This window comes from Phyllostomus discolor, chromosome 6 (genome assembly GCF_004126475.2).
Source record: "Phyllostomus discolor isolate MPI-MPIP mPhyDis1 chromosome 6, mPhyDis1.pri.v3, whole genome shotgun sequence".
In the NCBI taxonomy this organism is placed as follows: Eukaryota; Metazoa; Chordata; class Mammalia; order Chiroptera; family Phyllostomidae; genus Phyllostomus; species Phyllostomus discolor.
Genome location: NC_040908.2, coordinates 78,704,461 through 78,730,128, shown reverse-complemented (window position 1 = coordinate 78,730,128; position 25,668 = coordinate 78,704,461). Strand labels below are relative to the sequence as shown.

The following is a 25,668-nucleotide window of genomic DNA, read 5'->3' as shown; positions in this document are numbered from 1 at the left end:
CTTGTATTTCCTGTATGAATCATCCAATTCCTATATGACTTTATACACTATATTCTTTCTCAATCATTGCCCTTAGAGTAGCAAAAGCTAAATTGAATATATCAATGGATTGGAGGGGCAGGGATGTTGGGGTAGGGGAAGAATGAAGAGTGAGTGCACAGCAAGCTTTGGACACAGGAATCATTAGGGCCACTTCCTCCTAAAGGTTTCAGGACTGAAAGTGCAGGAGTGGAACTCCCACCCTTTCTCAGAGTCTTCCTCCTGGAAAGCGGTTGCTGAAGGCAGTGAATGAAGAAGAGAGGAAAGAAAGACCCCAACAGCACAAACAGAGGCTCAATGCCCAAAAAGAGGTATCTATTGGGGGTGAAATGGGAGTTCTAAGCAAGGGATATAAGAGAAAAAGGAAGAAGATGAATGGAGGAAAAGGCGAGGGAGGGACTAGAAAGGGTAGAATCCCAGAAAATGGTAATCTAGCTGGAAGAGGGGGAAGATCACAAAAGTGGAAGTGGGGCAGTGAAACAGCAGGTTATGTGTGGGCTCCTCAGTGTGTGCAGTCATTGTTTTTACATCATTGTGGACTGTGAGGAAAAAAAAATTACCTCTCCTAGAAAAAAAAGGCACAAAGATGAGACTTGAGGGGAAACTGATCAATGTCTACAAAGAGGTTTCTTAAATGAAGGGGTCCTCACACAGGGCAGAGTTGAGGAAAAGGAGAGGGGTTACATGAGCTGGTAAGAGTGGTGGCCTGGTGTAGTAGAGAAAACACTGAATGAGGAGTCAGGAAACCTGGTTTGAAGTCCCAGCTCTGCCACTGGTTGGCTGTGGATCCTGGGGATGTTACTCTCCTTCTCTGGGCCTCAAGGCCCTTCTGAGTAAACATCTACTCTAGTTGGGTAGTCAGCATATCATATTAATCATTTATATGTCAACCAAGTTATTTTGTAGCTAGAACATCATTATTTTTGAGTCAGAAAATAACTTCAATTGTTTATGTCTTTGTGCTTGATGATTTGGATAACTTCATTTTTGTCTTCTAATATTTCAGTGTTGTTGCCATTGAAAACTTCTAAACTATTTCTTCAGAACCTGAGCTAAAGAGGGAAGGAGTTTTACCCAGCCTGCACAGGGAAATGGTGGCAAGTAGGGTGGCCAAGTCTCCCAGTTTGCCTGGGACTTACAGATTTCCCTGAACAAGGGACTCTCTGTCTTATGCAAACTGGGTGATGGTTCACCCTCATGATGAGAAAGATGAAGGTTTGGAGATAGCTTGAAGGAGTGGTCCTGGAAGGGCTCTCCTGTTCCCTTTCTATGTGTAGTCTTCCTTATTGCCCCACTGACTGGTGTGATGGTTTTCATCACAAGGCATGACTGATTTCCTTATTGGAAGGCTTGTGGAGATACAGGGAGGAGAAGGGCAGCCTTTAAACAAGTCACAAGACCCAAATGACACAACTACTGCCAGGAAAGAAGCTGAATTGCTTGACTAGCACTGAGGCTATGGGGATTTTCCCTCTTTCTTAAAAAAAAAGAAAAAGAAAAAAAGAAAAAAAGAAAGACCCAGTGGAAAAAAAAAAAGTGATGAGTTGTGAGGCAGGCAGCGGGTCCTATGCAGCCCCAGGAGATCGCACAGCTCATTTGTTTAAATTTGCATTGACAGCTGCCACCTCGCTATAGATATCAAGCAGAGAGTTTCTCAACATCAGACAGCGAGTGACCAGTTTGGTGACAAACAGCTACAACTATGAACTTCCCCTTAACCCTGGACATGGACCTCATAAACTACAACCCGGATGACCTGGTGAGTAGGGACAGATAGCTCATGGTTGCCCAGGCCCTACTTGAAATTCTAAATATTTTGGTCCCAGGGCCAAAGGAAGAGGGGATAGCTATGGCGTACCCTCCCACTATAGCTTGACAGGATCTAGACAGGCCCATTGGCCCATTCCATGGATGAAGCAGGTAAACAGAGCTATTGACTTAAATAGATATAGAGGGAATTGGAACTATTGGTTCAGCTCTTGCATCCTCCCTGACTTGTTATGTGACCTGGAACAAATCACTTTGCCTCTCTCTTCTCTCCTTATCTCTTAGGACTGGCATAAGGGGCTAGACGGGAAAGAACTTTGGAGGTTTTCTTTATTTCAGGAGGCTGGCATTGCTAGTTGACCAACCAATGTATATTTATTCATCTCTTGCTATGTGATTACATCATGGGGGCACTACATTCTGTGTTAGATAGAGAAGTTAAGAACCTGGTCTTAGCCCTCACATTTGGCATGTGGTCTAGCCAAGAAAAAGACAAATCACTCACCAGGAGCTCTTAGACAATGAGTATGTGTTAAATTGAAGAAGAGTGAGAACAGGTGGTCAGCAAGGAAAAGAACGCCAGTGGGCCAGAGTCAGGGGGTAGGGGGTACCAAGTTGGTGAGAGAACTCTGTATTAATCCTAGAAATGTCTTAGAACACATTGTGGCCTCCCTCAAAGGACTAGAATCTCTAGAGATAAGGTATTCTTGGGCGGGCTAATAAAATAGTCCCTCGACATTCTGCCTTGGACAAGTCTCTCCCATGAAGCAGAGTGGTTCAGTTGGCTTTTCACTGGGATCTCAAAGGATGTGTGTGGGGAGCATCTCAACCAGAGACCCAAGGGCTCCTCTTTCCAGGCAGCAGGGGATTGTTTTAAGGATCTTTTGGAAACTTCTTTGTGGTCTTTTCTTCCTTTTTTCCCATGGCCAGTGGTACTTACAGGGAAAGGACCACTCTGTGAGCTGCACTCTGGTCTAGATTACAAAGGATCCAAACTCCCTCCTATAGCTACAAGCTCCCCATGAGGCATGGTTCACAGCTTCAAGCTGATCATGAGCCCTTTAACTCACCTTTAACTCACCCTCCAGCTCCCCTAGCTGGAGCCTATACTGTAAGTCCATCAACCACATTCTCAGACTTGCCTGGAAAAGTCTGCCTCTCGCTTGCCAGATTCTAAGGTTTGGAAGCATACATAGAACATGGGAAGAAGAAGGTGAGGGGAAGGGCTAATTACCTAAGTCTGGCCTCTCAGATCTAATCCCCAGATAAAAGTAGAGCCAGAACCATCTGTCTAGTAGACCCAATGAAAGATGAAATGCAGGGCGTCTTGTTAAAAAATTATTAAGAATTTCATGATAGCAACAACTAAACACTAAACCAAGCGCATAGGGCCCCATGTGACTTCACGGGTCTCTCAGGCCCATGAAGCTGGCCATGAGTCTAATCACAGAGTCTGGGCAATACCCCAAATCAGACTAAAACCCTACCGCCCTGACAAGGTAACATGCTACCACCCTGGTCCCCAGTACTGACTCCTGGCCCCACCTGCTTAAGTTACTAGGCATCTGCCTCTGTCCACAGCTTCAAGCTGACCACGAGCCCTGACCCAGTTGAATATCATATAACCTACACCAGACCTGGCTGGTCCCGGCTTCTGAGAAACCTCAACAGTTTCCCCTAACTGCACGTCTCACTCCACTGCATGACCTACTAGAGACAGGTGGTGGCTGGGGGCAGGGAGACAGCAGGGCATGTTCCATATATCAAAGAAAATCTACAGCCCAGGGAGAGATACCTGGTGCCTTGCTTCATGTCACACTTCAAAGGAGTGGTCTTGAACCATGCATCCCAGTATACCAGAATCCCCTCAGTCAGGATCTAGCCTGGAGCCCAAGAGTCTTGGGACCATACAGGCTCTGGAGCTTTTCTTCAACCAGCTCCCAGTGCCTTGTTTCACCTGCACTTACCTCCTTCACACTCTCTCCCTAGGGCTGTGGCCCCTCAGAAGCACAGACTCTCCCTCCAGCCCCACCCATTCACAGAAGGGTCTTGAGCAGTTTTGACAGTCTCCCTGACAGTGTCTCAGCACAGAAACCCTGGGATGGCAGAGTAGAAGAGTGTTGCATGTAGTCAATTTTCAATAAATATTTGTGATTCATTAAAAAAGGTCTTAGCTCACCTTTTCTCTAGGAGTTAGTTTAGCTTCCATCCCTTTTGCTTCCTATTTCTCTCCCTATCCTTGTCCAAACCACATATTGGTTTGCTTTTCTAGAACACTGGTTTCTACACTCCAATGCTGGGTTAAGAACTGGGGGCTCTTGGCCATAAGCCAAGTGTTGGTCATCCTACGTCTCCTTTCTCTTCTTGAAATCTAAGATCAACTCTAGCTGCTTAAAATGTCCATTTTCTTAAGAGAGGATGTTATCCCATGAATGAAGATTCCAAACTGAAAAAAAAAATCCCTAAATGGCTAAGTATACAGGTCCCTGGGCAAACACGTCAGGGACTCATCCTGGTGGGGAGGCAAGTCCAGGCAGACATAGAAAAGCCTCTGAGAGCGTGGAGCCTCCTCTTAACAGAACCAGAAGCTGGGGTGCCTACCGGGGGTGCAGTCATAAACTGCACCTCCAGCCCCACCCTGCATACCATCCAGGAGAAAGCCTCTATAGAATAGGGAGAAGCTGGCCCAACCTCAGGGCCTCGCTTCCCCTGACCCCTCCCCAGTGATCACCCCTATAAACTATGACTTCAGTGTGATTACAGCAGCACAAGCTGCAAAGCCCATCCACGTGTAATCTCATTTCATTAAGGACACGTGAAGAAGAGGAACCAAAACCAGTGCAGGCATTTCTGGGCTTTATCTTGGGGGAAGGGATGGTCTCACTCCCGCCAACACACACACACACACACACACACAACCAAGTCAAAAGTCCCAGAAGAGCCACAGTGGAGAAGGCCCTAAGTGGGCGTGGTTGCAGGGCTCAAGATGAGGGAGAAACCAAGCCAGCTTGTGGTCAGCATTGGGGTGAATCCGGGCTCAGGCACACAGACCACAGTCCTACAGTCAAGGCATTCTTGCCTTCCTTGAAGCTGGTCCACTCTGGCACACTGGCATAAAAAAAGTGGCCATGGATTTTGCACTGAGAATCAGAAAACAAGAATGAGTATTCTTTCAGAAATGACAAGACAAAATATTTCAATCAATACACACCTAGGAGCCATCTACCTGTCCCCTCAGACTATGTGACTCTGTCTCCAAGATGCAAATTGATTCAGAGTGCCAAGGTGGACTTCCTTAAATCTAAAGACTCAGTGCAGAGGTAGGGTAGTTTAAAGTCTCCCCCCAGAAACATCTCAGGTAGTACCATGTTCCTAATAGCTGAAGCCCTTGGATAGAGATGGAAAAGGTGCCTGGCAGGCTCACTCCTGAAGGGTGAGGACAGGAAAGGAGAAGTTTGACAAATGACAAACCAGACTCACATGGTCTTTGGGGAGTGTGGTCCTCCAAAGGAAGAGATGAGTACAGGATGCAGACATCTACCCTCACCCTCAGCCCAGTCTCAGTCCTCCAGATCCCCCACACCCCTCAAGTCACTGAAGAGTAGAATGAGAGGGGCTGGCTCCACTCACAGTTCCTGACTCTTGGCTGGGAATACCCTGACAAGGACATAAAAGAAGATGAGCCTGTGTGTGCTGCTTATGGTCAGAGTGATGATCTACATCTGTGTGTAAATGCCTCAGGGCCCTGGAGTCCTAGGTCTCTGACTGGGTGAGCCATACACTTAGGAACCCTGCCCCACTCCTTGAGGCTAAGAAGCAAAGACAGGCTTGGGCATTCATTGGCTGCAAGACAGACAGATTGAACAGAAACAAATATCTCCTGCCCAGGTGCTGAACAACATGAAGATCATGGTAAGAACTAGCTCAGCCCTGGGTAGGCCATGACAGCCAGAGAACCCAAGCATCTAGGGGATGGAAGCAAATGGCATTTGAGGGCAGGCCCCAGTCTTCTTTCTGGAAGAGGACTGACCTCCCTTCCCATACACTGGGGCTCAAACATTCCTCTTCCTCCCAAGGACCCCAACCCATTGTTGTACAGTTTTGCCTGTTAAAAGGCTCTTTCTTCTCCTCTAACTGAAACACCCTGAACTCCAACCTCTGCCCATTCGTCCTGGTCTGCCCTCTAGAACCTCACTTAATAAGACCAGCTTGCCCTCTTATCCATGGGGTCTCTTGGCAGTCCTTGAGGAACACAGGTCTCAAGTCTTGAGTCCAGGACTCAAGTCTTCTCTTCACTAGATTATACACTCCTGTACCTGAAAATGTCCTCCCAAGGTGGGGATATCAGACCTCTCAGAAAACTGGTCATCCTTGTCTGGACCAAGCAAACTGGGCTGGTGCTAGATACCCACCTGTAGGCTTCTGGTCACCTACAGTAAAGTAGCAGTAGCACTTCTGGTTGTCATGTCACCTAGCTGACTCATCCTAAGCTTCCAGTCAGCAAACTCTCAGGTCTTTTTCTCATAAACTGCTGTCAAGCTAATCTTCACCAACTTGTCCCTGGACAGTTGGAGTTTTAAACCTGAGTCTACTTCTATATTTTTCCCTATCAATTTCATCTGGTCAGTTTGAGCTCGTAGTTCCAGGTTGCAAAGAACTCTGCATTGCTCTAAAGTGTCCTCCAACCCTGTCATCCAGGGCAGCAAGTGTAAAAGAGGAGAGGATCCAGGACATATCCCTGGGGAATGTCCCAGACACTTCCCTGCTCCACCTACTTTTAGAATGCTAGTCCCTAAATGTTAGCTGACCTTCATGCTGGCCAGTGCAGGGCAGTAGGCAGCCTCATTACTTGAAGTCAGATGGGCTTGGAGACCTTAATTATGTAGAGGGACCTGGGTCCTACAGTGGCTCCTGAGGAAAGAAAGAAGGGAGGGGCAGAGGAAGGAAAGAAAGGGAGAAGAGTAACATTTGTAATCCCCCCATCTTTCCTTCTCCTGGCACCTAAAAACCAGGACACAGAATGTTCTAGCCCCTCCCCGTCCCATCCACAGTGCTCACAGTAATTTTCTACCCATGTTCCTGGCTCTGTACTTGACTTCATCCCAGTCATCATGTTTTCTTGCCTTCTTTAGGGCATGGGTCCCTGCCCAGTGTGTAAGGCTGTGGTCCACCAGGTACTGGCCTACACCCCACACTATTGTGGCCCAACCTGAGCATGTCTGTATCCATACAGGGTGTGTGCTGCTGTCAGAGTATATGTATGCATGCATGAAAGTGTGAGAGAGGAGAGGATCCATTACTTCTGGGCCAGATTGCCAGCATTGTCCTCCCTCTGGGTGTGAATCTTAGAGAGCACCCTTCAGTACCCCACCCCTTATGGTATTCAGGATTCCTGATTCTTCACCTGCTACCAGGCCAGAGCCAATCTTGCTTGTTTTGGGGAAGGATAGGGTGCCTAATCCCCTGGGTACAGTAAGTGGCTTTAACACTTGCCACTCCCCAGCCTTCAAAACGTCTGTTTGATACCTCCTGCTGAGATGTATTGCCAACTCCCAGTACCCCTCAAAACAGCTTTCTCTCATCTTCCTCTCTCTACCTGAGCACTTTGCCAACAATACCTCTTGGCAAGGAGGAAGAAACTATACCTTAACCCCACAACCCTCATCTAAACCTGGGTTCTTGGAGATGGGGCCCCCACATCCCACTGCACTGGCTTTAAATGAAAAAAGAAACCAATCAACATGGATGCTTTAGAGAGTAAGAACTCGAGTGTTTCTCATAAGGCACCTTATGGCCAAACAGGCTAGCTACACCTAAGCCCTCAACAGGGCAGTAGGCCAGCCAGGCTCCCACCACTGCCAAGGTAGGTAGAGGCTAACCCCACTGACTACAAGCTCTGCATCTCTCCTCCTTCTGAATTGCTTTCCTCTGCATGAAGACTGCTCATCTTACTGTTTTCCCCTTTAACTCCTGCTGAATTCCAGTATGTTATATTCAATGATGATATTGGAAATAGCTCCCAATACAGAGAGAGAACTCAAGATAGGTTCTAGGTTGTCCAGGCATTGGGAAGAGGCAGGAATTGCAGAATGGTAAAAAAGAGTGTCTGAATGCCCACTGAGACACAGAGGGACTTGCCTAAAGACTGACTACAAAGGCCCCTGGCCTTCTCTGGGAAACTGCTCCCAGAGAAGTTCAGGACACATTTGTTGCATGTCCCTCATGTGTAAAACACACAGGCCTTGTAAGGCTGCCCTGGCTGGTGTGGCTCAGTGGATGGAGCACTAGCCTGTGAACCAAGGGTCGCCAGTTTTATTTTCAATCAGGGCACATGCCTGCATTGCAGGCCATGTCCCCACTACGGGGCTCTTGAGAGGAACCACACATTGATGTTTCTCTCCCTCTCTTTCTCCTTCCCTTCCTCTCTCTAAAAATAAATAAAATCTTAAAAAAAAAATCACATAGCCTTGTAAGGTAGCTACAGAAGTCCTACGCTCTAGAGCTCCTCATCTAGAGAGGAAATGGATACTCCAACTCTGAGTGCTGTAATAAATGCACACATAATGTTTGAAAAGAGAATGTGATTCCAAATGGAAAAGCTAGGAAGGAGGTAGGAGGATGGGTTGAGCGGAGCCTTGAAGGAGGCATAGGAATTAGATAGGCACATTTAAGGACTGCTCAGCAAAAGGAAAAATTTGAGCAAAGTTTTAGAGACCAGAATATGCTGGGGTGTTGAGGGCAGGCAGCCAGTAGAATGATGACCCTGGAAGATAGGCTGTCTAAAGCCATAGAGTAGAAGATGAGGTTTGAAAAGTTAGAGGAATATATATTTTGTAGAGATTTAAAGGTCCTCAGGAGATATTTAGAACTCACCCTGAAATTCCAGGGTTTTCAAATGAAAGTAGAACCACTTTCTTTTTTAAAAATTTCTTATGTATGTTTATTGATTTTAGAGACAGAGGAAGGGAGAGAAAGGGAAAGAAAGAGAGAGAAACATCAATGTGACAGAGAAACATGGATTTGTTACCTCCTATAGCCCCAACCAGGGAGTGAACCTGCAACCTGGGTATGTCCCCTGACAGGGAATCAAACCCCCAACCACTTGGTGTAGAGGATTATCCTCCAACTGAGCCACCCAGCCAGGACTAGAACCATTTTCTTAAAAAATGTTTATGTGTGAAACACTACATGAGCCAAGAGTGGAGAACTCAAGTTTAAAGACAAGAAGTAGAGGCTGAAGTCTACCTCCCCTTCCCCTACCCCAGCCCTAGCAAAAGAAGGCAATGGGATCATGCTGCAGAAATGCCAAGCAATTGGTTCTGAAATTGAGCAATATGGGTTAAATATCTTTCCCTAAGAGAATATGAACCCCATTTCTTTTTGAGCACTGTGTTATTTTCTGCTGTGTGAAAGCACTGAAGTTAGCTTACTCCAATCTTGCACTCTCTCACAAACATGACTTTTCTTATAACTCATTTTGCTATTCAATATGAACTGAAAAAAAAAAGAAAAAAAGTTTTTAAGTAAATGGGAACCAGTAAACAACTTTAAGCAGGACACTGATGTGTTAGGGATTTGTGGACTGGAAAATTCATCTGTCCTCTGTGCAAGAGATGGATAAGAGTGAAAACCCATGAAGAGACAATAGTTATGAGCATTAGGGTGAAAAAGGGCTGGACTGAGGTGTTGGCAGAGGGATCCTACTGTGGGGTGTGGGCAGATGGCCCTGCCATTGTACTAATGTATCCCCTCACTCCCTTTTCTCAAAGCCACCTGCCCCAAGGACCAGAAGGAAAAGACCCACATTGAGGAATGGGTCTGCTGCCACTGAGACTGACTGTATGACTCACAACTGGGGCCCTGGGTGCCATTGCAATCACCCCTTCTTATGCAGGATTACTTTCCTGGCAAGAGGGCAGCATGAGGGCACCCAGAGTCAGGGTGCATAATACCTTCTCCCATCCTCTCTCTCCCAGCACTCATTTATTATAGACTTGCTTTTTTTAAACCCACAGTACTTGGTTATAATTGATTTTGAAATGCCATGGAGACAAATGCCATGGTCTATTAGGGGAGGGGTGGGAAGAACAGAGCTGGGAAGTGAGGTGGAGCAGGTGCAAGGGGACAGCTGTGAGTGAAAGGTATGAAAACAAGCACAACCAACCCCCCTCTTCCTTTGTGGTTAGCCGGGTAAACAACCTGAGCGCTGCTGCAGGGAGGGGCTAGGGAAGGGGGGGTTGGGGAGGCTGGGGAAGAGGGAGCTTCCGGAGAGAGTGGGCACATCCCTTCCACTTGGAACAGGCTTCTTCCTCCCATGCCTGGTCTCCTTCACTTCCTTCTGCTTCTGAAGCTGTCCTTACTGTTGGCAGAGAAGAGTGCCGAGCAGGGAGCTTGCTAGTGATGATAAGTAGCAGAGAGGGAGGCCAGGGCACTGCTGCCTAGTGACAGTGGAAGTATTGGCTCTGGGGTTAGATCAAGTGGGTTGAAACAGACCTGATCTTTAGTGAGACACGTTGGTAAAATAGGGATGTTACATACCTGAGCCTGTGAGCCTGAGCTTCCTAATGCAGATGAATTGCATTAGGAAGCTATTACTACAATTTCAGTTATGATGACAAAAGACAGGAATAGGGGGACAAATCAAGAGGAAGCCAGCAGGCCCCATCAGCACCCATTTTATTAGTGGATCCTAGGTTTTAGAAATTGGACAAGATGGTTCTTTGTCCCAACTAGAGCCATTCCCAAACTGAAGTCCTGATCCCAGCCCCTGAGCCTGCAGCCTTCCAAACCTGAGGACACACACACAGGATCACTTACAAGTGCACAGCCCTTCAGGGTTTGTGGAACATGTCCACACCAAGTATCTACTTTCATCTTCATCAGTATCCTGTGAGCAATTAGTCCCTTTTACAGATGAAAGCTGAAGTTGGAAAAGGTGAAATGATTTGTTCAAGGACATGTAACAAGAAATCGGGATTTGGTCAGTGGGACATATTGGGAGTGCAGAGACAAAAGCAGTTAGCCTGGGAGATAGGGAAAGTCTACAAGGTAGTCAGGGTCCCTCTCCTGGAGGAAAGATGGGTCCTCAGTTCTCTGCCCTCCTGTCTCCTTGCCCATGCCACAAGGAATTAGGTAACTACAATGACAGCACGGAGAACCCCCTACCGGAAAATCACTTCTGCTCCACAGATGAGGGGCCCCTCCTGACCTCCTTCAAGGCTGTGTTCATGCCTCTGGCCTATGGCCTCATCTTCCTCCTGGGTATGATGGGCAACATCCTGGTGTTGGTGATCCTGGAGCGGCATCGGCAGACACGCAGCTCCACCGAGACCTTCCTGTTCCACTTGGCAGTGGCTGACCTCCTGCTGGTCTTCATCTTGCCCTTTGCCGTGGCTGAGGGCTCTTTTGGCTGGGTCCTGGGCACCTTCCTCTGCAAAACTGTGATTGCTCTGCACAAGATCAACTTCTACTGCAGCAGCCTACTCCTGGCTTGCATTGCTGTGGACCGCTACTTGGCCATTGTCCACGCCGTCCACGCCTACCGCCATCGCCGCCTCCTCTCCATCCATATCACCTGTGCGACCATCTGGCTGGCAGGCTTCTTCTTTGCTTTGCCAGAGATTCTCTTCGCCAAGGTCAGCCAACCCCATCAGAATGACTCTCTGCCACTCTGCACCTTTTCCCAAGAGAACCAAGCTGAAACCAATGCCTGGTTTACTTCCCGCTTCCTCTACCATTTTGGGGGATTCCTGCTTCCAATGCTAGTGATGGGCTGGTGCTATGTAGGGGTGGTACACCGGCTGTGCCAGGCCCAACGTCGCCCTCAGCGGCAGAAAGCAGTCAGGGTGGCAATCCTGGTGACAAGTGTCTTCTTTCTCTGCTGGTCACCCTACCACATCATCATTTTTCTGGACACCCTGGCAAGGCTGAAGGCCATTGGCAGTAGCTGTGAGCTAAATAGCTATCTCTCTGTAGCCATCACCATGAGTGAATTCCTGGGCCTGGCCCACTGCTGTCTCAATCCCATGCTCTACACCTTTGCAGGAGTGAAGTTCCGTGGTGACCTGTCACGAATTCTGACCAAGCTGGGCTGTGCTGGTCCTGTTTCCCTTTGCCAGTTCTTCCCTAGTTGGCGCAAAAGCAGTCTCTCTGAGTCAGAGAATGCAACCTCCCTCACCACGTTCTAGGTCCCAGCCCTGCTTTGTTTCTACTTTCTTGGGGGATGCACTGATGCTGGAACCCTTCCAATAGGAGCTTAGGATCCTATGAGCTCACTTTGGCTGGTGTCCTTACATGGGGCAGCTAGACAATCAACATACCTTTCCAGGACATTCCTGCCAGCTCTTCTCCCAATCCTGGGGCTAGGCTGGAATCCAGTGAAGAGAAAGCAGCTCAAAGGCAAAACAAAGGATACCTGTGCCCATCTGAATTACCTTGGGCTAAGGGTCCCACACACCTTCTCTCATCTTAACCACCCAAAGTTTGAGAAACAAATTTACTTCTATCTTAGAAATGGGAAGTCATTACCCTCCCAAAACTCACTCAATCATCTACCCAGCTTTCCTCCCACCCCATCTGCCAAAAGAGGCTAAAAGTTGAACACCAAGGGATGGATGGAGGTTAAAGCTGAGCAAAGGCCGGCTGGCAACAGAATGTGGCCTTAACATGTCTTAATCTCTAACAACATATCTGCCAGGCCATCAGGCCTGCAGCATATTGACCAGCAGGAAGCTCATACTGACTCAAATCAGGTAGCTGTCCCTGGCTCTAACCAAAATGGTACTGGACCAGCTCCATGTCACTGGGCCCTGGGTGGTTTTACAGACTGAGGGAAGATTCCACATATACTCAGAGAGACCAGCCAGTGTCCTGGAGAAGAATTAAAGTTGGGCCATAAAGGAGCACAAACGGGGCAGGGGTGGGGGGGAAGATTCTCCTTCCCCAGTCCCCAAGAAGGAATAATTATAAACCAAAACTAGCTATCTCCTGTGCCCAGGGTGGAGAGCTCCCAGTTCAGGGTTCTGGGCACTGATGAAGGCAGAGTAGTCCCTCCCTGCCTCTCCCAGTGAGTCACACAGCCAGGAGAACCTGCTCAAGCAGCAGAAGGGTCCCAACCACAGCAGAGAGAACACTTAGCTAAAATAGCTAAAAGTCAGAACCAGTATGTACATCCCCAAGAAGACAGACAGAAGAAAAAGGCCTCTGGGAGTCAACTCATATAGCGGAGGCCAAACCCAGGACACAGGCTCTCTGGGCCTCAACAAGAGCCGCCTGTGGCATCCCCTTCAGCTGCACTGTGAGAAGCAGACCTGGGCAGGGAAGTCCCTAGACCCCAGGAAGCGAGGCCCTGGCCTCGAGAGGACACTACTCAGATGGAACAGGGGAAATTGCTCTACGCATGCTCACCCAACCAGGCCACCTGTTCTCCCTGTTCCACCCCAGCCTTTGGTCTAGCTGGAGTCAGACAGCAAGTATTTTGCACATCTGAGTTGCCTGCTCCCACTTAAGCCAATCAGCCAAGTTCCCCAGGAGGGAAGTCAGGGATATGTCCCAGGCACTGTGCTTTCACCACTGAACACTGGGAAAGGTCTGGGGTCTTCCTTTTTCCTCCCAGCATCCAACAGCAAGCTGGGCAGTAGAGGAGCCATACATGGAAGTAAAAAAGCAAGAGATTAGATTTTTAATTTTCTCTTTTTAATAAAAAGGCACCTATAAAACAGGTCAGTACAGTACAGGCAGCACAGAGACCCCCAGAACAAGCCTAAAAATTGTTTCAAAATAAAAACCAAGAAGATGTCTTCACATATTGTATTTATATATTTATATTTATATATATGTATATATATATATTTATATTTATATAATGGTACAAAATGGCTGGGGTTATGGCCATGGATGGAGGGAAGTAGGCTGGCCTGTGGAGTTTACCTTGAAAAGCTACTTGATGGTGCAGGTGGGAGAGAATGAGGAGAGCATTGGGCCCTTTGCAGTCTGACCCCTCTCATCTGGGCAGGAAACACTTAGGAGTCAGTTTGGAGAATTTGGGGTCAGAAGTGGGGGACTCAGGGGCACAGGCCTAGGTTGAGACAGGGCAGGCAAAGCACCTGGCTGGATGGAGGGCAGGTGGCTCCTGGATACAGAGGCCTGGCTCCCAGGCCCTGGGAAATGCTGGGGGAGGCTGAAGCCTGAAGTCAGCCAGGGAGGAAGCGCTTGACCTGGCTGACAGTGGTCTGAGGACAGCACCAGACTGGGAGAAGGGGGTGCAAATTCCCTTTGTATCACAGCTGCCAAATGTGAGACGGGGCCCTGCAAGTCAGGAAGGCTGAACATGCGGCCCTGGCAGAAGACACCTTATCTAAAAATGACCCCTGGCCCTGGAGGCCTCAGCCAGGGAGGGAACTGCCACGCCACCTTACAAGGCAGGAAAGGAAGTAAGAAAAAGAGAAGTGTTTTACTCCTGGGGCAAAGGCAGTGGGGTGGGGTTGGGGGGCAAAACACCCAGTCTTATATGGCTTCAGCTCTGACCAGAGGTGGGTGGGGAGCTCTTCTGGGGTTGAGAGGGAGGCAGTGACTGTGCCTGGGTGGGCAGAGCCCTGACCCCTGCGCAGAGGGCTCTGCCAGTGGGTGGGTGGCAGGCAGACAAAAGTCAACGGGATGCTCCCCTATTCCAACTTTCTCTAATCCATCCTCAGTGGGTGAAGGTTGGTGGGAGAGAGACTGACTGGGCTAAACCCTTTTCCTTCTTCCTTTGTCGACAGAAGTAGGTGACAGCCTCTGGAAGAATCAGGACCCTGAGGGTTACCTGGCCCAGGGCTACTGCAGCAGGCACAGGACCATCCAGGCCACGGGCCTTTCCTCCATGGCTCCACTCAAGGGGGCCACACAGCCTCCTCCTTTCTCCTTTCCTTCATCCCAGATTGGGGACCAAGGACTTCAAGCTCTGGCTAAGATGTAGCAGCAGGAGACACCAGACATCCACAACTGGGAAGCCAGGGCCCTGTGTCACCTGTGTGGGGCAAACACAAATGCATGCACACACGTTCTCCTGAATCAATCACTTCCCTGGGGGTCTCAGCCCTGCTGGGGCTCACCAGGTTAAAGCCTAGGTGGTCTGACCGCCGTTTAGGATGGTGTATGTCACTTCACCATTTGGGGAGGAAACCAGAAGGGTATCTATCTTTTATGGACCCAGAAACGCTGCTAACAGTGCATAGGTGTATTAAGACTGCATGCCCCTGGGTCCAGAAAAATGGAACAGGCAATAATTTGAAAAAAGGGGGGTTTCTTTTATCCCGTTTTTGTGTGACTTCTATCAAAACACAGAAATACAGCACACACACAAACCAGCACAAAAGCGCAGCTCTCTATTTACAGCTATAGCTGGCACCTGCCCACCTGGCCAGCCACCTGCGGGGAAGGGTGGAAGAGGAGGACAGCTACATCAACAGGAAGAAAAGGACAGGAGAACCAGGTGGGAGTAGAAAAACCATGAGAAAAGTGAAGCTGGAGCACTGAAGAGACAGAGGCAGAAAGGAAAGGGATAGAGAACAGAGATTTCACTTCCCCTTCCTCTCTCCCCAAAGGATTCCATACACAGCTGAATGAGGGCAAGTGCAGAGACATAGGGAAGAGGTTCCATAGGTCTTGGGAGTAAGGGAGGGGCATTCTGATGGCCAAAATGGAACAAACCCCTACCCAAAGCCCCCCACCCCACTCTGCCATTCCCACTAATCTGCCAGCACATCTGGTTGCCACAAATGCCATTTCCCACACAAGCCCCCTCCCACCCCTTCCAACCCACCCCTTGACCCCAGGTCATCCCAACACTGGAGGGGAAGAAAATATTTTCAGGTTATCATATTTGCAATATTGCCCCAGCTCCAGACCCAATAATGGAGAGCTAGAAGGGCAAGTTGGCCATGCTGCCTGGTGCAGGGAGGTAGCCCATCTGGCTGTCCAGAGACACACTGCGCTGCCGCAAGGGGTGGGACACCATGAGGTTCTGCTGGGGCGGAGGGCCCATGAGGGAGCCCTGTGGAGAGAGCATGTGGGGGGGCTGGCTGTAGACCTCGGTGCCCATGCCCCGCTGCTTCATCAGCATGAAATTCTGCTGGGTCATGAGGCCTTGTGGAGGAGACATGACCCCCTGGTGCAGGCCATGAGGCACCATGCCTTGCTGTGGGGGCACACCTGTCCTGCCCAGCAAGGACATCTGTCCAGGGTGGCACATCGACATGTTGAGCCCCCGCTGGACCCCCTGCTGGCCTGGGAGGTTGGGGGCCCGTGAGGGAGTTTGCTCAGCCATCATGTTCTGCAAGTTCATGAGATGGAGGTTGGGGGGCTGGGCCTTGGGGGGCTGGTTCTCGCTCTTGGGGAAGTACTGGAGGGTGCTGCTTGGCTTCTCAGAGGGGATGATCCTTGACAAGTCAAATTCGGGGATTCCCGTTGGGGTGGGCCGGATCACCTCGCTCAGCTCAGGGTCATTCAGCACTGATGCCACCCCAGGGAGCACACCCGGTGGGTATGCTTCACCCATGCGCCCAGCCATGCCTTTGCCCATCAAGTGCTGCTGAGGGGGCATGGGGCCAGGTGGCTGGTTGGGCAGGTCTTCAGGGGGCAGGGGCATGCCTGAAGGGTAGTGCTGCTGCAGGCCAGGCCCCCCACCTCCACCCCCGCCAGGAGCCATGGCACCATGGGGCTGCTGCAGCCGAGGTGGGAAGGATATCATCTGGGAGGAGCTGGGCATAGGGCCGCAGGGGGCATTCAGGGAGTCTGGGCCCCCTGGAGCCATCATCATTGAATTTTGAGGTGCTCCCCCTGTCCCCTGAGCATTGGGGTGCAGTGGAATGTTGGAACCCAGAGGGGTGGGGGAGGGCAACATGGTAGGTGGGGGCTCATGGGACAGGGGCTGCTGGCCTGGCAGGTTCATGCCCATGGGGCTTTGGGCAGCAGCTGAGTTCAGGTGCATCTGGTTGGACTGGTTATTGCTGATCCCTGTGGGGAAAGAAAAAAAGAGGGTGAGGAACTATGTGTACCCAGCCGGTGCCAGGGATGAGGACTTTCACCATTGGCCTGCCCTGGTTGCAAGGGAAGGGACTTGAGGCATTTAGGTTAGAAGCCAAGAGACCCAGTTTCTGGCCCAGTTTGCCATGTACACCACAGGGATGCTATAAAGACTGCTCAAGTGCCCTGGGCTTGCTTGGTTCCACTAAATGACTCTGCAAATGAGAACTGTGTCCCAGGACATCACACCCTCACTCCCAGGGCCCTCTGGAAGCACATAAAAGGCAGCAGGACCACAGGGGTGATTGCTGGCCATGCCCACTCACCCCACCCTCAGTGCCCATATCAACTCCTTTCCCTGTGGCCACCTTCCTGTCCTCGCACCTGGCCCGGAGCCCTGCGGTGGTGGCGGTGGGGGTAGCAGGGGCCGATCAGGCAGCAGCTCATCATCTGAGGTGGCGATGGTCTTGATGGCATTGTGGTAGAGCGGGGTGGAGCTGGGCATGGCATACTTGGACATCTGGGACATCATCAATGACAGAGGGTTCTGGGAAGGTGTGGGATCTGGGGAGGAAGTAAATGGCAGGCTGGGGTTCATGAGGCCACTGGGAGGGTTGGTGGGAGGTGCTGAGGAGCTGTTCCGGGGACCGCTAGGCGGAACGGCACCTACAGAAGCAGGAAGACAAAAAGAGCAGGGGGTGACTGGCCAGGGGAAATGAATCTGGCTGTTCAGGAGAGGTCAGCTCCCAAATCTCCCCAATTCCTCCAGGCACACCTTGATTTAGACATGCCACTGAACACAGAGCCCTGCGTGCTTATCACTACAGTCCTCCCACCCCGCCCTTCTCCAGTTTCTGCAGCCACAGGATCCCAAGCAATGAAATCCCAAGTGTGAGGCCCTGAAAATGCCTGGGAGATTAACATGTGGTAAAGCTCACACCCAAATGCCAACATCTGCCCTTCAAGCAGAGCCATGCACCTGGGAGACTCCCAGTGCCACAGTTCAATGCTCATTTGCTCAGCTGAGCTGACTCACCCTGTTCCATGTTGCCCAAGGTGGTGGAAGAGTTCATGTTGAGAGGCGGCTGCTTGTTCTGAGGGACCCCAGGGCTGGGCATGGCTGTCTTGGGTGAGGCAACCCAGCCTGGAGAAGGCACCGCCATGGAAGGAGACTTGAGCCTGCTGGGAGAGCCAGTGGGCGAACGGACACTGAGAGAGGAGCTGAGGACCTGGGGTGACTTGAGAGGTCCTGGTGGATTGGCGGAAGGCAAGGGCACCATCTGTGAGGGAGTCTGGGGTGACTTCAGGTTGGCAGTGGGCGAGGTGACCAGGGGTGAGTGCACCTGGCTAAGTGTGGGTGACTTCAGGTGCCCCATGCCTGGTGAGCCCATCTGATTAATACTGATGGTAAGGTCCGAAGGCCGTCTACCCAGCCCCCGATTCGGAGCTGAATGCACAGGCCCTGAAGGATTGGACACAGGGGGCAGAGGCATGTGGCTAAGCCGGGTTGTCCCCACATTGCCCATGGGCATTGAGTTCTGGTCAGGGCTGAATATATCTTGGGTATTGCCCATGTCCTGTGCCAGGGCTTGGTAGGGTCCTTGGCCACCAGAGAACCCCTGCTGGCCCTGGTTGGGAAACTGTGAGGGCATCAGCATCTTCTGTGGGCCGCCTACCATGCCACTGCTGTTCTGAGCCCGCACTCGGGCCATATCCTCAGGACTGAGGCCCTGTGGCCCCATCATGTCCCCAGGACCCCGCATCTTCTGTGACATTAGCATCTGCTGCTGCGGGGTCATCTGTACATTCAAGTTCATGTTCATGTTCATGTTCACATTCATGTTCATGTTGAGGTTGCCTGGCCCCAAGGGTGGGTCCACCTCCCTCAGCCCAGACTGGCCCATGGTAGGGCTCAGAAGGCCCCGGCCTCCGCCAAACTCCATGCCCATGGGAGTGCCTGCCAGTCCCTCACCACCAGCCATCTGCCCAGGGAACATGGCTGGATCCATCTGCCTGTGCGCCTGCATCATCCGTTCCATCTCCACTCCCTGCCCCATGCCACCACCACTGGCCATGCCCACAGGGCGCTGCATGCCCAGTGACCGCTTCTCCAGCAGCTGGTGCCGCAGCAGCTCCTCACGAACCCGAGGGGTCATGAATCGTTCTGCTTCACTCTGCCCACCTGGGTAGGGCACAGGGTTCTGGGTAAAATTGCTGGGCGCCCCCATTGGGGGTAAGTCTTCGGTCCAGCCCATACCTGGCCTCACAGGCCTCTGCATAGCATTCACAGGCACCTCCATTGGCATACCCTGCATACCCCCAAACCCAGGCACCCGTTGCATCTGGTTGCCTGGGAAACGGGGGCCAGGGAAGGGAGGTCCGCCCCGGAGCTGCATGGGATCTTGGACATCCATGGGCCCCCGCAGCTGTGTGCCCATTCCAGGTGGCCACTGATCCCCAGGCTTGCTGTGGTAGGGAGGCGGTGGCCCCCTCACCATCATGGCCCCCATGCCCATCATGTCTTGCAGAGGCCGGCCCCCATGCAGCCCAATCTGCTCCTCCTTCCGCCGCTTCTCCTCATAGTACTCTTCCTGCAGCTTGCGCCAGGCCACCTGCTCTGGTGTCAGGCTGTCCTGGCCCAGCCTCTGCATCATCATGTTCATCTGCTGCCCCATATCCCCGCCCGGGGGATGCCCAGGCACTTCATGCTCCAACGGGGGGCCCCCTAGGCTCTGTGTCTGAGAAATCATGGACTGCAAGGGCTCCTCATACTTCTTCAGCCCACTGGGAGGGGCCGTGGGTGGCTGCTGGGGGGCAAGAGGGGCTTGTGCTGGTGGTCCCCCCTCACCTGCTCCTCCCGGGGGCCCCTTGAGGAAAGGCTCAGTCTCCCCGCTGCGGAGCAACAGTCGCTCAATGTCTCGAAGTGTCTGGAGGGAACGTTCCCGATGCTCCAGCTGCTCCTTGGACAGGCCCTCTGAGCCCACCAGGCTCCGCTGGCCATTTCCTGTGGGGGCAGCCTCCCCTAGTAGGGCAGGGCCAGGGGCACTGCTGGGGTCTCCTCCAGGAGGCAGAGGATTGTTGTTGGTAGCAGTTGTAGGGGTATTAGGGTGGGTACCCCCAGTCCCACCGCCCGTGCTGGCAGCTCCCACTGAGTTGGGTGTCAGGTCCTGATTGGTGTCCTCAGGAGGTCCCTCAGAAGGCAGAGCAGGGGGGGCACTGCCAGGGGCTGGAGGTGGTGGTGGTGGCAATGAAGGTGCCTGGGACTGTGGTGTGCCTGCTGATGATGTGCTCAAGGGTAGCGGCTCTGGGGTGGGCAGCACTTTGGAGGCCTGCAAGAGGACAGAGGCAGAGCATGAGGCAGTAAGGGGATGCACCAGCCAATCTGGTTACTAATAGAAGCACCATGCCTGGACCAGGCACCATACTCACCTGGTCAAGCTTGGCCCGGGGCACATTCTGCTGGTGGTAGGCAAGGATGGAGTCAGCCCGACCCTGCAGTACTGCCTCCGCAGCCCTGCACAGGAGTCGGGCACAAATAGCTCAGATAGGCAGGAAGGAGCCCTCACCTTCACCCAACCCAACCCAACCCAACCCTGGCCCCCTATGGGTGCTCACTCAGGACCCCAGGCTCAGGGGTGCTAGATAAAGACACCAAGTTTGGTCCTGGCTGTTGCAGCTCAGTGGATTGAGTGACAGCCTGCAAACCAAGGGGTGGCAGGTTTGATTCCCAGTTGGGGCACACATGCCTAGATTGTGGGCTGGGTCCCCAGTACGGGGCAAATAAGAGGCAACCACACATTGATATTTCTCTCCCTCTCTTTCTCCTTCCCTTCTCCTCTCTCTAAATAAATAAATAAATAAATAAAATCTTAAAAAAAAAAAAAAAAAAGACAGCAAGCCTGGCTCACCCCAAGGCACTTACGTGTTGGCCAGGTGAGTGGTGAAGACATACACGAACTGTGAGGGAGGCTTTCCAGGGACACCTCCACCCCCGGGGGCATCAGGCCGAAGGCCTGGGGGAGGCCCATGTGGAGGCCCTGGTGCACTGCTTTCACTGAGGGGAAGTTGGGTAGCTTGGCCAGGACCCAGCTGTGGGGCCGCCATGGCTGGGTCTGCTACATTACAATCTGCATGAAAGGGAAGGAAAGAGGGTAAGCAGCCCAGATATTAAAAAAGAGAACCAGCTGGCACCCCCATCACCCCATCCCAGAGGTACCCAGGGACAGAGGCTCACTGCTTTACAGCTGGTTGCCCACAGGGTCATTTGCTGCCACAATCTGATGTTCTCACTAGCCTGGTTTCCACTCTTACTTGCACTAGGCCAGTCTGTGACCAGGATGGAAATCATGGCAACCATGTGGAGTGAAAGGAGAGAGAAAGTGTGACCCTTATGAACAGGTTCCCATGTGAATGGCTTTGCAATAGATACTTATGAATGTGATTTCCTGCAGAGTCTTCAAAGCCTGCTCTTAGACCTGCTCTGCCCCCTCATGCTGTAGTCTGCCAGGTATGCATGCACACTGACCAGGTGAGGGGAGAAGGCAAAGATATTGCACAAATTGATAATTCAATTGATTAATGGTTTTTCATGCTAGCCCCACCACAAACTGACTCTGCAACCTTATGAACAAGGTACTTCATTCCTCTAAGCCTCAATTCCTTTATCTATAAAATGGAAACACTAACTCCTGCCCTGCCTAGGGGTCAGGTCAAAGGAATCTATTTTTCTAGCAAGTCCAGAAGTCAAGTCGCAAACTAAAAAAATTATTGGGAAAACAGAGGGAGTTTGTTCCACAGTCACAAACTTGACTCTAAATCCAAGCCTAGAAAAAAAATCTATAATTGGTCATTAATGGGTCTAGGTAAGCGGGTGGACCCATTCCTATACCAGGATGAAGGTGGCAAAAGGTCTGGCCTGCAGATGGGAAGGGAGAGCACTCTCAGTTCATACAAGGCAAAATACCTGAAGTTGCCTCCTTGAGCCAGAACAGCAGCCACCTTCCCACAAGCCCAATGTTGAGTTCCTCTCTTTGAATAAGCCTTCTCTTATAATCCTAACTCATAGGGGCCCTGCTCTGGACCCTGTCTCTCCAATTTTATGCAGAAGAACAGAGCCAAAAGTTTGGGGTAGGAGGAATTTGAGAGCCAACCTCAGTGTGTGAAGGCTACCCTAGGGAAGAAGGTACATATTCAGTACACAGAACTAGGACTCCTGGGTACAAGTTATGGGAAGGGAGGCAGGCTTTATTTCAATAGGAACATTCTAATACAATAATAACAATAATAAAAATGAATACTGTTCTAAGTGTGTTACATGTATCAGCTCATTTATTCCTCATACCAACCCTATGAGGTAAATATTTTTATAGGTGAAGAAACTGAGGCCCTTTCCCCAATTTACACAAATAATTAGCAACAACCAAGGATATAAATTAAGATGGTCTGATTAAAGAGTCTGTGCTATTAACATTATACTGCACCACCATTAAGAAGTCTTCGAGCCCTGGCTGGTGTGGCTCAGTGGACTGAGCAAGTCACTGGTCCCCGGCTGGGGGCGTTTGAGAGGCAACCAACTGAGATGTTTCTTTCCCACATCAATGTTTCTTCTCTCCCTCTCTTTCTCCCTCCCTTCCCCTCCCTCTAAAAATAAATAAATAAAATCTTTATAAAAAATTTTTTAAAAGAACTCTTTGAGACTAATAGCAGTAAAACTAAAATAGTAATAGTGGTTGCCTTGGTATTGAGTATGGGATGTTAGCAATACTTTCTTTGTACTTTTCTGTGTCTTCAACGTTTCTGCAATGGTGCAGTCTAATGTCATAAAAATGAAGGCAGAGGGGTGTGTCCTTGGAGGCAGTGACCACCCCCATCTATCAGTAAAGGGATTAGCCAGGGGCTCATGAACTGTCAGGCAGTCCCTTTGGAGAGACTTGGGACCAGATGATCTTTAAAATCCCAGCCAGCTGCAGAGACTTCATTCAGTACTTGATCTATGAACCAACCCCACAGACACAGTCCACTCATTCCACAAACATCTGTTGAGTGTGTTTCCTCCTCTGCAACAGACACCATAACAACACCTACCTCACAGAGCTGTTGTAAGGACTGATTACCTACCACAAAGTAGCAAGGTAGCAAACTTTTTTTCCCTTCCTTCTTTTAAGTCCCTGCCTTCAACAAGCTCACAATTTAATATTCTCTGGCTAGTTTCTTATGCATTAACCTATTTTACCCTGCCCCCCAAAATGGATGTAAGCCTTGAGGGAAAGCACCAAAAAAATTTGTATGGGTGTCCCAAGGACAGGATTATGTCTGGTTCTCCCCTCTTCACTTGTGCAAGGCCCAAATACATGCTGACCACTGAGAGAATGAGAGGAGTGGGCATCCACCCACGCCTACAATGTTGTCCTGGCAGTGTTCTCTGGGCACTTGCCAGGAGTCAATTAGAGGTTAGGGAAGTGCGCCAGAGACACAGCCAGTGTCAGCTCTCACACCCAGGTTTAGCAAGGCTTTGCACAACAGAGCCAGTATCTCACTACAAGTGATGTGGGACTCTTGCAGCACTCCCTCCACTCACCAGTAGGTGGCAGCATAGGCCACGAATTCATGGAAGGAGGTAAAATCGGCAAAACCACCTAAGGTTCACCCCACCCCTCTAAGGTTCTTAGGAAGAGGAAGCCACGAAGCACCTGGAAAGCAGGCACAGAACTGTCACAATGCAGGGAACAACAGAGTCTGAAAGGTGGGATTAGAGAGAAGTGTAGGCTCCAGACCATTGCTCTAAAGTCCTATGTCAGGGGTGTCAAACTCATTTTCACCTGGGGTCACATCAGCCTTGAGGTTGCCTTCAAAGGGCCAAATGTAATTTTAGGACTGTATAAATGTAGCTACTCCTTAAATAGGGTCAAGGAGCTCTGTGCTGCCACAAGGTAGAAACAAGGTGCTGAGCCAGATAAAACAAGGTGGAAGGCTGGATTCGGCCCACAGGCCTTGTGTTTGCCCTAAGTGAAGAGAGGATGGCTCCTTTAGGGCAGCCATCCCCCAGGGGCACCATGGGCCACAGTACCATGGAATAATGGGCACTCACTGTGGGTGGCCCCAATGGGCTTGTCATCCTCCTCACTGTCTGGTCCGGAGCACCATTCGTCCCCGCTGTACGGCTGCTTCCGCTCCAGCACACAACGCCGCTTGCTCCGGGGTGCCACTTCTGCCCAAGCAGGACATACAGGCAGGGATCATAGTGAGTAGCCAAAGGCCCTGACCTCTCACACCCAGACCCATTCTCCCAGATATCCCAAGGCAATGCCCAGGCTATGGTGGGTACTTAACCATCTCTTGGCCCCCACCACACCACCATTTGTTTCTGATTTCTCTTTACAGCCCCACTGCCTGCCTCCCCTCCCCCACCTAGCACAAAGCACAACTGTTTCTAATTAGGGCTGGGGGGGAGGGAAGAAAGAAGCCGCTGCTACTCTTCCAGGCTAGTGGCTGTTCAGCAGCTCCCACCAGCCCAGATACCAGGAGGTTCTTAGGATGTGTAGGTCTGCTTCTCACCCCAGACCACCTCCCTCTTCCCATATGAGGGTTCTGGTGGGAAAGCAAGAGAGGAAGGAAGGAGACTGACCAGAAACCCCATCACTCTGTGTGGCCCCATCATGGGTGGCACCTAAGGGAAGCAGGGGATGAGGATTAGGCAAGGGGGATAGATGGCCTCCTGGAAAGTCTGGGCCTTAAACTGTGGAACATGCTGGACTCTTGGGGATCAGGAAATGGGGTACCTTTGGCCTCTGAATCCAGGGATGGAGTCCCAGTCTCTCGCTGCTCTCCAGAGTCCACAGACACACTCCGCTCCCTCTTCACTTTGCCCTTGAGAGAGCTGAAAGGGGGCACCCCTGCCTGGGTATTCTTCAGACTTGAGTTGCCAGGTGAAATCTGGTTGGCCTTGGCCCCATGGTTTCCCACCCCCACACCCTTTGAGCCCAGGTTGCAGGTGGGTCCTTGATTCACATTCTGGTGCTGGGATTGGGCCCCACCATTCCCTGTCTTGCCATGATTGGTCAACTTATTTTCTGGGTGCATTGGCTTGGATGGGGCAGGGGGGCAGTGGCCACGGGGGGACAATGGCGGGCTCCCTGGAGCTTCTCTCCTCCTGGGGTGGGGTAACCTGGGAGAAGATGAGAGAGACATGAAAAGTTAATCTTGAAAGGGGCTTAGCATGCCTGGATTTTAATTGTCCCATCTTGCCTCACCTAATGGTAGGTCTGAATGGCATCTTAAGACTACCAGCTTATTCCCTACCTCCTTCCATTGCTCCTCAGACAAGGGTTGATGGCATTCACCTTGGAGGATGAAGATGGAGCAACCCCCTCCACCCTCAAGCCCCCCAAAATTCAAATGAAAACCAGAGCCTTTCCTTAGCAGAATCCACCCACACCCTTGGCATCCGTCAGGCTGCAAGGCTCCATGGCACCACTACCCCACACACACTAGCACCCGACCAACAGTCAAGCATCCTCTCTTCTAGGGTTTGCTGTCTTCAGATTCCTTCCAAGGTCCCAAACTTCAACTTCCACATGTCCCAGCACTAGCAGAAAGGGGCACAGGACCTGAGGGTCACTGTTCATGCCTCAGTCCCATTCCCCTGGGGAAGTGGGGAAGAGCACAACAGAGTGGTACCCACTGGCCCAGACAGCTCCCCAGAGCAGGAAGGGGAAAGTCTAAAGAGTTGGCAGACAGGCCTGGCAGGCAGGAGCAGGAAGAAAGGGGAAGGGGAGTGGTTTGTGGGGCAGACTGGAGTGCAGCTTAAAGCCAAGGATTCCAGCAGCCTAAGCTGTGGGCCCTTTAAGATCCAGCTGGCTC

General features: G+C 51.1%; 2 protein-coding genes across 7 annotated transcripts in view; one reads left to right on the top strand and one right to left on the bottom strand.

The window, feature by feature from the left end:
• Positions 1–348: 348 nt before the first annotated feature.
• Positions 349–13,608, top strand: CXCR5 (C-X-C motif chemokine receptor 5). 2 transcript variants are annotated; one of them, XM_036028442.1, is made up of 2 exons: positions 349–1,798; positions 10,926–13,608. In XM_036028442.1, the coding sequence occupies exons 1-2, from the start codon at positions 1,742–1,744 to the stop codon at positions 11,991–11,993; spliced, it is 1,125 nt and encodes a 374-aa protein (XP_035884335.1). In that variant the 5' UTR covers positions 349–1,741; the 3' UTR covers positions 11,994–13,608. The 2 variants fall into 2 exon arrangements, with proteins under 2 accessions (XP_035884335.1, XP_035884336.1); XM_036028443.1 differs by having other exon boundaries at positions 9,576–13,608.
• Positions 13,479–25,668, bottom strand: part of BCL9L (BCL9 like) — a 28,968-nt gene continuing 16,778 nt past the window's right edge. For 3 of the 5 annotated variants that reach the window (XM_036028437.1, XM_036028440.1, XM_036028441.1), the window contains 8 exons: positions 24,588–24,973; positions 24,434–24,475; positions 23,897–24,016; positions 20,732–20,936; positions 20,239–20,323; positions 17,846–20,138; positions 17,194–17,475; positions 13,479–16,800 (listed from right to left, as the gene is read on the bottom strand). In XM_036028437.1, coding sequence (XP_035884330.1) covers positions 15,707–16,800; positions 17,194–17,475; positions 17,846–20,138; positions 20,239–20,323; positions 20,732–20,936; positions 23,897–24,016; positions 24,434–24,475; positions 24,588–24,973 — 4,507 coding nt within the window. In that variant the 3' untranslated portion in view covers positions 13,479–15,706. The remainder of the gene's footprint in view (positions 16,801–17,193; positions 17,476–17,845; positions 20,139–20,238; positions 20,324–20,731; positions 20,937–23,896; positions 24,017–24,433; positions 24,476–24,587; positions 24,974–25,668) is intronic. The other 2 variants (XM_036028439.1, XM_036028438.1) reach the window with 2 other exon arrangements.